Source organism: Martes martes (assembly GCF_963455335.1).
Source record: "Martes martes genome assembly, chromosome: 7".
NCBI lineage: Eukaryota > Metazoa > Chordata > Mammalia > Carnivora > Mustelidae > Martes > Martes martes.
In genome coordinates, this window is record NC_137894.1 from 103,763,722 (window position 1) to 103,776,753 (window position 13,032).

Consider the following 13,032-nt stretch of genomic DNA (forward strand, 5'->3'; position numbering starts at 1 on the left):
GACTCATCCTCGTGAGGCAGAGAGGCAGGGATGACAATCTCTATTTTAAACTCTGACATCCGGGTGCCTTGACTGTGTGAAAAAGGAGGTCTGCACCTAAATCTTCTGCTCCTTCTGACTAGAAAAAATAATTCAGTGCTTTCCAAAGAAAGGGCGAATGGCATTACCTTCAAATCCAGAAATCCTGGGTACCAGCTCGGGACAGAAAGAAATCCCAGGGTGCCTGGGTGGCTCAGTGGGATAAGCCTTTGCCTTCGGCTCAGGTCATGATCCCAAGGTCCTGGGATCGAGCTCCACATCGGGTTCCCTGCTCAGTGGGGAGCCTGCTTCCCCCCCCCCTCTGACTGCCTCTCTGCCTACTTATGACCACTGTCTGTCAAATAGATAAATAAAATCTTTAAAAAAAAGAGAAAAAAGGAAAGAAAGAAATCCCAGGCAACTGGGAGATGCCCACCTAGGACACACACACCAGAAGATGCTCAGTCTTCCCAGACGCAGGAGTCTGGGGACAAACCTCCCTCGTCCAGATTCAGGAGTCTATAATGTGACCACTGGCTTTCTGGGGAAACTAAAGCATAGATACTGACTTTGAGTTTGACCTCTATGTGACTGGATAAAGCTGGAGGACAGTTTTCTTAAGACACACGAACACAATATACAAAAGATCACTAAAAACCATGTAAATCTCTACTAATGGGGATTCTATTCATAGACTATACAACACTTCTTAAAATCCTCTTTCTCCACTCCGCTGCAGAAACAGAAGCTGCCTTGCTCTAAGGGAACAATATAGGACAGCTGTCCTCTTGGATAAGACCCAGGCTTCAGTATATTCTGTCACTCTCTAGGTGATTCCAATGGGCAGCCAAGATTAAGAACCACTGGTCTGGAGACGTTAGCCAATGTGCCACTCGCTTTGTTCTGGTTATGCTGGATTAAGCATAACCTCCTCCATGGACTTAAATATAGTCCATGTTGGACTATATAGTCCATGTTGGACTATATTTAAGTGTTCAGTCTCAGCTACATGTTAAGTGTCTTCAAAGAATAAGAAAAAGGAGCACAAGGGGAAGACAGAGAAGAGCCGACATGTTTTAGGGTTAAAGGTGTGACTTTCCCATAGTCAAGTGCTCAGTTCCTATAGGGTCCAACCGCTATGCTCTTTGCCTACAGTTCATTCTACCTTCGTACCAACTCAAAACACATTTGTCTTGTATTCCGCTCTCTTTTTTCTTAACATTATCCAAAGTCATGATCTAATGAGCCTGGTAAATTAATAACAATAATAATAATAAATAAATGATAATATCTTAATGAGTTATCCTGCCCAGATAGCAGATCTGCATTTTTTGAGGGCCTTCTCAAAGCCCTCAATCTCAATCCAAAGGAGGGCTCTACTATTGAAAAGTAGGCATCATGTTAAGGCAGAAAGCGTGATATAAATTAGGGGACCAGGCAAAGCACCTCACAGATGGCTGCCACTCAAATCAACCTCTGTTTGTAAGTGATAATTCAGTTCCTCACTGTGGAATTGCTCAGCCACTGACCTCACATCTACGGGACCACTCGGCCCCACAGTAATTTATCTCTTTATGTGTTAGCCAGTCAGCATTTCCATAGCATACGGCCCACGTGTAGTAGGTGCTCACTGAACGTCTGATGAAAAGATAGAGACACAGAGCTCTTCATTCTTCTCCTTTCCACACACATCCTTAGTCTGTTAACTGAATACTTCTCATGTTTTTTAAAGACCTCCAGAGAAAAAATATTCTATTCCTAAATCAAAAGCCCATTCTAATGTTAGATGTAGCTTTGAAAAAAAAGTAAGGATAGCTGTAATAGTTCTGCACGTAACCACATGATGGCTTTTGGAAGTGCTGTCCATCTAGAACATCAACCAAAAGGAAAAGTGGTCAAAATGGTCTATGGAGGAAGGAAATGGAACAATGCCTCCCTTGGGCTCTCATCCAGAACTTATAAACTCAAAACATATTGAAAATAAGGTTAATAATTTAACAGGATTGACCATGGAATTCTTACAGGGTAGAAGAGACATGGATAGTATCAGCTACAAGGAAGTGATCAGAAACACACAGGAATCATGGGTGATCTCCTGGTAGTTGACACCCACCCCCACTGATCCCACCAGCCATATGATCACAGTCCCTTACAATAACTGTTTAGAAATCAGCATGTAGCCTAATCCCAGCCAGTTAGAGGCAGGAAGAATTCTACTGCGGGATTCTAGGAAAGGCTCTCTCTTAAAAAAGAAACACAGTGAAAAGACAGCCTCCTTTCTTTGAACAATGTCTTTCCCGGGTGTGACACCTGAAGCAGCTGCCGCCATTGCAACCATAAGGAGGCCAGTTCTGGGGCAAAATCACACACCAAGGGAGACAGTGCAGCAAGATGGGAAAACTTGGGTCACTGATGACTGCATAGCTACTGAGTTAACTGACCCAAGAGCTCTGTCTCTGGAATTCTTGTTTTCAAAGAAAATAGATTCTTTTACTCTTTAAACCAATTTAAGTTAAGGTTCCTGATACCTACAGCTAGAGGCATCCTGACAGAGATAGAATACAAAAAGGGAAAGAATCCCCAGGTATTAATTACACTGGAAATGCTTCAGCATTAAAATGGATATGTTGACTCAACTTTGATCATATTGATTTTGTACATTAAAAAGCATAGTTGTGTGATTTATTGTAGTACATAACAGGATTAGAAGTGGGATGAGTCATCACGTCTGCTTTCTGGACAGGTCCTTGCCAATAAACTTGAAAATGAACTTGTTAGGTAAGAAATTGACTTTGCATATTGGAATAAACAACTTCCTGTATGCTCCTAGATTTTACCAATCAGTCGATCCACCTCAGCCATAACAGGGGACTTTCACAGCTAATTCTCTCTATCCCAAAGACAGACAGTTCATTCCACTCACACCTCTCAACAGCAAGATCAAGAAGCTGAGCTCTCTCCCTCCAAAGTTTTAGAGGCAATGTGTATGTGATGAGCAGAAAACAGAAATTCAGAGAACCTGGGGCCATGAATCTACTGCTTTGCTTAGAAAGTCATCTCACTTGTCTGCTCATGTTAATTCACAGGATATGAAAACTATAATCTATTCAAAGAGTTTGTGTAATTTTTAGCCAATCCCAGCTCCCACTTCAATCTGCTCATTTTTAAAGGTTTATATGGGTTTTAGCATTTGCTGTGGGATGTCATTCATATTATAAAATAGGATGTGATAATCTATAAATAAAGCAACTGAAAACAAGCATGAAGAAGGTCAATTAGAGTGGTATTATATTAAATAGAATTACTTTTTAAAAGGTCTCAATTTTTGCACTTTTAATAACTCATGAAGAACTACACTTAGGGTGCCTGGGTGGCTCGGTGGGTTGAGCGTCCGACTCTTGATTTCGGCTCAGGTCATGATCTCAGGGTCCTGGGATTGAGCCCCACTTTGGGCTCTGTGCTCTGCAGGGAGTCTACTTGAGGATTCTCTCTCTGTCTCCCTCTTCCCCTCCACCCCCCACTCCCACACTCGTTCTGTCCCTCACTCTCTCTCTCTAAAATAAATACCTAAATCTTTGAAAAAGGAAAACTACCCTTAAGTTTAACACTGATCACACTCTGACTACAGCTGCCATGCAGCTCTGCTTCCTACGATGATGCTTCCCATGAAATACTTAATGAAATCTATATTAGTTTTCTATTTCTGCTGTAACAATTTACCACAAACTCAGTGGCTCAGAACAACACAAATTTATCACCTTACAGTTCTGCATGTGGAAAGTCTGAAATGGGTCTTGAGGGACTAAAATCAAGGTGTCAGCAGGGTTGCAGTCTAGAGGTTCAAGGTTCAAGGGGAAAAAATCCATTTCCTTGCCTTTTTAAGCTTCTGGAGGCTGCTGGCATTCCCTGGCTCATGGCCACATCACTGTGACCTTTGCCTCTCTCATCGCATCTCTTTCTCTGACTCTGACTCTCCTACCTCCCTCTTATAAGGACACTTGTGATTATATTGGGCCCACCCAGACGATCTGGAATAACCATCTCAAGATCCTTAACTTAATCACTTCACTAAAGTCCTTTTTGCCAGGCAAGGTAACACATTCACAATTTTCAGAGATTAGGACACAGACATCTTTGGAGAGCCACTATTCTACCTACCACAAAATCCATCACAAATAGGAGAGGTTTTCCCTGTTTCGACTGACCTGAGAGTATTAAGAAAACTATATCAATTAATGTTGATTCATTATTAATGTTGCATGTAATAACTTTATGAGTGACTAGGATATACTTATATCACTCCAAGAAAATGGTGAAGAGTAAATAAAATTCTAGTCCCAGATACTACTCAAACACAGTCTTCCCACTGTGGGAAGGAGAAAAAAAAAAAAAATCCCAGCTTGGAAGATTTACTCCTTGTTTTGGTTCCCAGGAAACCCAGTGCTAAAACATGTTGATAAGAAGAATTTATCAAGAAAGGAAGTGACAATAAAAAGTAAGGGACATCTGGGGAAACAGTAAATTATTATAGTAAGAGAAACTCTGGGGGCACCTGGGTGGCTTAGTGGGTTGAGCCTCTGCCTTGGGCTCAGGTCATGGTCCCAGGGTCCTGGGATCAAGCCCCGCTTTGGGCGTCTGCTCGGCAGGGAACGTGCTTCCCCCTCTCTCTCTGCCTGCCTCTCTGCCTGCTTGTGATCTCTCTCTCTCTGTCAAATAAATAAGAGAAACTCTGATATATTAAAAAACCTCAGGACTTATGGGAATCACAAATCACTAAATTAGTAGCTCTAATATAAGAATATTTAGCTGTGCACAGGGGCTAGAATCGGGAGGCAGGACAGGAGGACAATAGGGCCCCTTCCACATCTCTGCTTCACCCTCTTATAACCTACCTTTATTATAAAACTCAACCTCCCTGCTTTGAAACCTCTGAAGTGGGTTCTGCTCTAACCAAAGAAAGGCACCACTCTTGCTTTTCTCTCTGTCCCCGAGGCCATGCAAAGTTCCAAGAACAGAGTAGGAGCTCAGTTAGGTTTGTTGGATGAATTAATTAACCAAAGCAAAAGGACAGTTCATCAAAGAAAAGCATTCCTCCTTAGACCGTAAACCTTTAAAAGTTTTACCAAGTCCAGTTTCAGCTTTAAAAAAAAAAAGAGCTGAGGTGCAAGGATGGCTCAATTGGTGAAGTGTCTACCTTCAGCTCAGGTCATGATCTTGAGGTCCTGGGATCGAGCCCTGCATGGGGCTCCCTCCTCAACGGGGAGCCTCTTTCTCCCTCTCCCTCTGCCCCTTTCCACCCCCATCCTCATATGCACGCACATGTGCTCTCCTCTCTCTGAGATAGGTAGATACGTAGATAGATAGATAGACAGAGTCTTTAAAAAAAGAGAGCGAGCTTATTTTAAACTACACAATCATGCAATAACCTGACGCAGTGATTTTCCAGCTCTGCCCTCATATTAATGAGGATATATAATGAGCGTTTTCATGAGAGAGAAGAATGATCTTAAAGAAATCATATGCACTAGAATTCAAAATTGGACATTTCAACCAAAGAACCACACAATACACAAGTATGATATTCCAGAGCCAAGTTCCAAATATACATCCAAATTTTCCATGAAATCACCAAACACTGGTTATATGACTTTTAAACCTAACCTCCGATGCACTGAAGGTTATAAACGGGGCTAGCTATCAAAGACTAAGAGAATTTCAGAGAGGGCATTTCTTGGGAGAAGAGTGAGGCCTCAAGGACTCAACCAGGGCTTTACAGCATTTCTCCAGAAAAAGCCAAGAGGAGACAAACAGGAGAGCCTCGCTGCTGACCGGGGAGAGAAGGTCCAAGGTGAGGTCTGCCTGCATCCATGGAGCCTCTCCAGGATAATTCGAGCCATGCCCAAGACAGAGCAAGCACGTGGGTGTCTGGACACAGACTGCCAAACTGAGCCTGTCCCTGACAAGCAAATGCAGCCTTAAGAGGAAACAGAAAGTGACAAGACTGCCAAGCGCTCGCTCAGAAGTGGGGGAAGAATTTCTCCTAGGGAGCAAATTCCACAGCGACAGAAGGTAACACCATATATTTGTTTTCTGACTTGAGACCATTCACGCTGCTTGTTCAGCACACTGGTTACTCATGTCTGCTCCCCATTTGGAAGTCCTCCCAAAACCTATAGTTGTCTTCCAGCTGGGAAGGAAAGATGGAATTCCTTCCAAAAACGAGGTAACTGTGCTCTCAGTGGGCAGCTGGAGACTGTTTGGAGCCTGGCTATTTAAGAGCACTGACTATAAACATATAAGAAAAAACTGGTAAATTTTTCTGAAATGAACCATCCATAAACATCACCAGAAAATCCACTTTGCTCCATAATCGAGGCCAAGAAAGAAAGCTGCCACCTTAGAAAAATAAGAGGAGGTGAGGGAGGAGGAAGAAAGAAACACTCACGACTCTTACCCAGGCCCTGATTCTGCTGTTCCCACTCAATGGCATCTGGCACCTGGTCGGTGGCTCCATCCAAAGGGCGCAGGTTTCCCTGCTCGAAGCCAGGTTCTCGAGATGTGATGCCAGGGAGAGTAAACCCAGGCAGCTCAGTGTCACCATCCAAGCTATCATCCAGGGACTCTGTGTCTTTATCTTCTTCATCTTCCTCCTCATCTTCCTCTTCTTCATCTTCCTCCTCTTCATCCTCTTCATCCTCATCTTCTTCTCCCTCTAGGAAAAAGAAATCAACAAGAAACACGAAGGGATACAGTAAGTGCCTACATATGAATCCTTTGAAATGACCCAAACACTACAAAATAATTCTGCTTGACCTTTTAAAACAAATTTTATAGCCAAAGTTGGGCAACACGGGCCTTGCAAGACTAAGTGCTCACCATACACCTGTATTTTAAACTTTCAAAATCACAGTTATGTCAGATCATTAGTACACGGCATGTTTATTTGGAGTCAAAGTTCAGGTAATATAAATTTTTATTAGTCAAATTTATATTTACAAAGGTAGAAATCATCCCTTCCCTGTTTTCTGGAGGTCATTAAAGATGGATCCACTAGGTTAATATCCAAAATATATAAAGAAGTTATACAACTCAACACCAGAAGAACAAATAATCTAGTTTAAAAATGGGCAGAAGACCTGAATAGACAGTTTTCCAAAGAAGATTCACAGATGGCCAACAAACACATAAAAAGATGCTCCACATCACTAATCATCAAGGAAATACAAATCAAAACTACAATGAGATATCCCCTTACCCCTGTCAGAATGGCTAGAAACAAAAAGACAAGAAAAACAAGTGTTGGGGAAGATGTAGAGAAAAAGGAACCCTCGTGCACTGTTGATGGGAACACAAAATGGTACAGCCACTGTGGAAGACGTTATGGGGATTCCTCAAAAAATTAAAAATAGAAATCCCATATGATCTGGTAATTCCACCCAAAGAAAATGAAAATATTAATTCAAAAAGATATGTGCACCCCTATGTTTTTGTGGCATTATTTATGATAGCCGAAATATGGAAGCAATCAAAGTAACCATGGACGGATGAATGGATTAAAAAAAAAAGTGGCATATACAAATAGCAAGGAATGTTACTCAACCATAAAAGGAGTGAGATCTTGCCATTGGCAGCAAAATGAATGATCTTGAGGGTATTACATTAAACGAAATAAGTCAGAGAAAAACGGGTATCATATGATTTCACTTATACGTGGGATCTAAAAACCAAAACAAATGAATAAACAAACAAAAAGCAGAAACAGACCCATAAATACAGAAAACAAACTGATGGTTGCCAGAGGGAAGAACAGATGGGAGATGGACAAAATGGGTGAAGGGGAATGGGAGATACAGGCTTCCAGTTATGGAATTAATAAGTCACAGAGATAAAAGGTACGCCATAGGGAAAGAGTCAATGGTATTGGAACAGCATTGTATGGTGACAGATGGTAGCTACACTTGTGACGAACATAGCCTAACGTATAGACTTGTCATATCACTATATTGTACAGGTGAAACCAACATAACAGTGTCTGTCAACTATACTGCAATTAAAAAAAAAAAAAAAAGATTTGCCCATTAGAACGCACACTAAAATACTAACAGAACTCAAAGAGAGTGTCCCAATCCTTTTGTATCTTATCATACTAAACAAGAAAATTCATGATTTGGGCACGATTTTCCTTCTATTCTTCTTCCTTATCAATGAGTAGAAGTCACAATATGTCAAGTGAGAGGTACATAAATCCACTCCTGGCTCCTGTTGGAAGATTGACCCAAGAAAGTGGAAACAATTACATCAACATTCTCAATTCCACTCTAAAAGAGGTTAGGAAATAGGATATTGATCAAAGACAGTCAGGAAAGCACACTTGAAAAAAAATCATTATCACTGCCATCATTGTAAGAGTTAAATTCACAATTTGTCACATTCAATGCTTCAAGCAGAGGGGGTGTAGGAAACCTAAGATCCCCAATTTTACTTGGTTTCACCAACTTTAATTTTCTAGGAATACTCCAAGCCTCCGCCCTCACCATCGATGCACCCTGAAGCCCCTGATGAGAGCTCACCGAGCTCACTGAACGTCTTCCCTTTGCTCTCTTCTCTTGGCTCTCCACATGGCAGTTTGCAAAAAGGAACTCTCCTGGGATGGCAGAGAAGGGAAGAGGGAGGATTAGAGCCACCCAGGAATTCTGAGGCTCTCTTTTCCTGCTTGTAGACAATGTTCTCCACATACATTCCTTTATACCTATTGTTTATAGGGTTTTTTTTTTAAGTTTTAAAAAATATTACATCTTATCTTTTTCATTCTTATATATCCTCTAACTTTGTACAACTTAATACCTCTTAATACCTCTCATTCCAAATATTTGGAATATTTGGAAAATATTCCAAAAATGCAATAACTATTTATCAAGCACCTAGTTCCAGGCACTAGGAATAAAGCAGCACTATCTCTGCCTTCATGGAGTTAATAGGCCACTCAAGGAGACACGCACACACACAGATCTAGGATACAATATGACACTCTGACTAAAACTGGAAGAAAGATGGGGAATGGCAGACTCTGCTTTTCTGGATGCGGAGATCCAGACAAAGGGCAGCTTTTCTGGTAAAGTCTGAACAGAGATTATATCAAAATAATGAATTCTCTTGTTTAAGTTAGGTCAGTATCTACAGGAGGAACATTCCCAGCAGCAGGGAACAGAAGAACAGCAAAAACAAAAGCCTTGAGGCCGTTGTGTCCTGTGTTCAAAGAATGGCAAAGACTGACCTGGGAGCAAGAAGGGACAGGAAATGAGGTGGGAGGGATAGGCAGGGGTCAGATTTAATGTATATTTATTTATAAGGAATTACAGGCTGCAGCGTGAAAAAATGGGCTAAATCGGAGCAAGACACAAAGCAAAGAGACCCACTGGGAGGCTATTTTACAAGCCAGGGAATAAGATGACGGTGCTTTGGACAGGGATATAGTTCTGGAAGCAGGAAGAGATGGTCAGATCTGGGATGTAATGTGAAGGTAATTTGCAGGCAGAGCCCTACTGATAAGTATGATGTGGGATGTGGAAGGAATACGGCGCTTTATTAAAGATGGAAACTAAAGGGCAAAGAGCAAAATCAAGAATTTTATTTGAGACACATTAATCATGTGATTGCTATGCCTATGATTTCCAAGTGGAAATGTTGGAAGCCCAGGGAAGATCAAAGCTAGACATCAAAATCTAAGACTCACCAATTTAGAAATAATATTTACAGCCTTGGGGCACCTAGGTGGCTCAGCGGGTTAAAACCTCTGCCTTCGGCTCAGGTCATGATCCCAGGGTCCTGGGATGGAGCCCTGCATCCAGCTCTCTGCTCAGCAGGGAGCCTGTTTCCCCCTCTCTCTCTCTCTGCCTGCCTCTCTGCCTAGTTGTGTTGTTTGTCTGTCAAACAAATAAATAAAATATTTAAAAATAATAATAATAATAATATTTACAGCCTTGAGACTGGCTGAGATCACCGAAAGAATGAGTGTGGGTAGAAGGAAAAGTTGTCCAGTCTAAGCCCCAGACAATCAAACATTTAGAAGTTGGCCAGCAGAGGGAGATCCAGCAAAGGAGACCGAAAAGTGACCACTGAGGTAGGTGAAAAACCAAGCTGAGTATGGTGTGGACAAAGTCAAAGGAATAAAATACTTCTGAGGGCCTGAGTAAAAGAAAACTGAGACTGTCCCTCCAGCGTTGACATTACCTCTAGCTTTGGCACTTTGGAAATGATTAGTGACTTAACCTAAGTTGTTTCATGGAAAGGTAGGGATAAGAGTCAAAATGGAGTAGTTGAAAAGACTATTAGAAAAAAAGGAAGTAGATACAGCAAATATTTAAAAAAACAAAAAAACAAAAAAACAAAAAAACCTTACAAAACTTTTTGAAAAAAAGAACAGGGACAACAAGAGCCAAACCGTGAAAAAAGCCCAGCTGCCCATCAACGGATGAATGGATAAAAAAGATGTGGTGTATATATATATGTATATATGTATACATACATACATATATACATATATATATAAATATTACACAGCCATCAAAAATGAAATGTTGCCATTTGCAACGTGAATGGAACTAGAGGGTATTAAGCTAAGCAACATAAGTCAATCAGAGAAAGACAATTATCATATGATTTCACTCATATGTGAAATTTAAGAAACAAAACAGAGGATCATAGGAGAAGAGAGGGAAAAAATGAAACAAGAAGAAACCAGAGAGGGAGACAAACCATAAGAGACTCCTAATCATAGGAAATAAACTTGAGAGTTGCTGGATGGGGTAACTGGGTGGTGGACAATAAGGAGGGCATGTGATGTAATGAGCACTGGGTGTTATATAAGACTGACGAATGACAGACCTGTACCTCTGAAATCAATAATACATTAAATGTTAACTAACAGGATTAAAATTTTTAAAAATGTTAAAAAAAGGGGGGCGGGGGCAGGGACAGAAGAGGGTAGCTGGAAGGAGATGTAGGATCCAGGGTACCTTCTCAAAATAGGAGATACTAGAATTTGCTTGGAATTTGATGGGTAAGACCTAGTAGAGAAAGGGAAATTGATGACTCGGGAGAGAGGGGAGAGGGCTGCTGGAGCAATGTCTGGAGATGAGGTTTGGCAGAGCACTTGCACACATGGACTCAAGCCATGCAAATGTACTGTGGCTTTGTGATTTTGGACAAGTTATGGTGCCATAGCTTCCTCCTTGGTAAAACCGGGGTGATTCCTACCTCGCAGAGCTGCTATAGGATTACACCAGTTAGTATATAAGGTACTTAGGACTAAGCCTGGGTCATCATGGCCAATATATGAGGTTGGTTTCTTTGCTATTACTGGGAAGGGATGGGATCCAGGGCACAGGCTGGCTCAGACCCATCCTCCACTGCAGTGGGTACAGGGGCGGGCAGGAGGATTGATTTCATGGTGGGAATGTGTGAAAGTTGTTTTCATATTTCTTTTCTCGGTCAATAAGAAACTAAGAAGGAAAAATGAAATGTTGGTGGTTTGAGGCGAGAGGAGAAAGTGTGAAATAGTCATCTCAGAGAATGGGCAAGTGAATTCCCCAGGAAGATGTGGGAGGACTGGCAGGCAGCCTTGTGGGCCCACTTGAGATGGGACATCATGCCTTTAAAGTGAGACATGTTAAGGGGGTTGTGTTTTTCTCCAGCCACATTCAGCTGCTTGGGTGCAAGCATGGGTGGAGGGATAGAGGAGACAGAGAGACTGAACCAGCAACAAATTTTGCTAGAAGGGTTCAGTGGTGGAGGGGTGGGGAAGGGAGGTGTTTGGCTGTGTGTGAACGAAGTGATTAAAGATGGACCAGGCAAAGGCTACAAACTCCCAACAGTAACACAGGTTAAATCCTGGGTGTCGGTGACTATAATTAACAAAACTGCATTATACACTTGAAAGTTATTATGAGAGTAGATCTTAAATATTACCAACACCAAAAAATATAGTATATATCTGAGGAGATAGAAATGTTAACTAACCATACTGGGGTAACCATTTTGCAATTTATAAGTGTATCAAATCATCACATCGTGAACCTTAAACTTAGATATGTTATATGTCAACAATATCCCAATAAGGTAAAGTAAAACAATATCTCAACAAATCTCAAGGGAAATAAAGATGAACCAGGGACTCTGATTAAAGAGAACCTGAGAAAGAAGTTGACAGAGAAAGAGTATGGGGTCACTGGAATTTGGAGAAAACTATCAGGGATCATCACAACTATCTGATGGCTTTGCTGACCTTCCTCCCATAGACAAAAAATTGGCCACAGGCTAAAAAAGAACATTTCTTTATTTTTAAAGCATTATAAAATCCCTTTTAGCTGCCTTTTCTCTCCACACACCTAAAAGGGTTGCACTTGATGGAATGATTGTGACAATAGGTGGCTGATCCCCTAGGTACACGAAGGCAAAGCCCTGAGTTTTCAGCTCTCACCACTGAACTGTTGACCACTGACAACTCGCACCCACCAAGGACAACTTCTACATGACCCTCAATAAGCTCAGTTAACTTCTTCTCCTTAAAGGATAGAGCTATATGACCCAGCAATGCCACTTCTGGGTGTATATATCCAAAGGAAACAATATCATATCCCAAAGAGGCATGTGTACTCTGGGGTTCTTAACCACATAATTCATGACAGCCAACGTATGGAAACAACCTACATGTCCACCGACAGATGAATGGATGAAGATGATGTGATATACATATAGCAGAATATTATTTGACCTCTAAAAAGAAGGAAATCCTACATTTGCCACAAGGATGAAACCAAAGGACATTATGCTGAGTGAAAAAAGTAAGAGACAGACAAATATGACACAGTTCATTACTTATAGGTGGAATCTAAATGAAAACAAAGAAACAGGGCGCCTGTGTGGCTCAGTTGGTTGAGCAATTGCCTTCGGCTCAGGTCATGATCCCGGACTTCCAGGATCGAGTCGACTTCCAGGATCGAGTCCCGCATCGGG

General features: G+C 41.5%; 1 protein-coding gene across 2 annotated transcripts in view; it reads right to left on the reverse strand.

Annotated features, from left to right (window-relative positions):
* ARMH4 (armadillo like helical domain containing 4) overlaps nt 1–13,032 on the reverse strand; it is a 108,616-nt gene that overhangs the window by 71,981 nt on the left and 23,603 nt on the right. For both annotated transcript variants that reach the window (XM_080809205.1, XM_080809204.1), the window contains exon 4: nt 6,473–6,730. In XM_080809205.1, the coding sequence (XP_080665331.1) occupies nt 6,473–6,730 (258 nt within the window). The remainder of the gene's footprint in view (nt 1–6,472; nt 6,731–13,032) is intronic.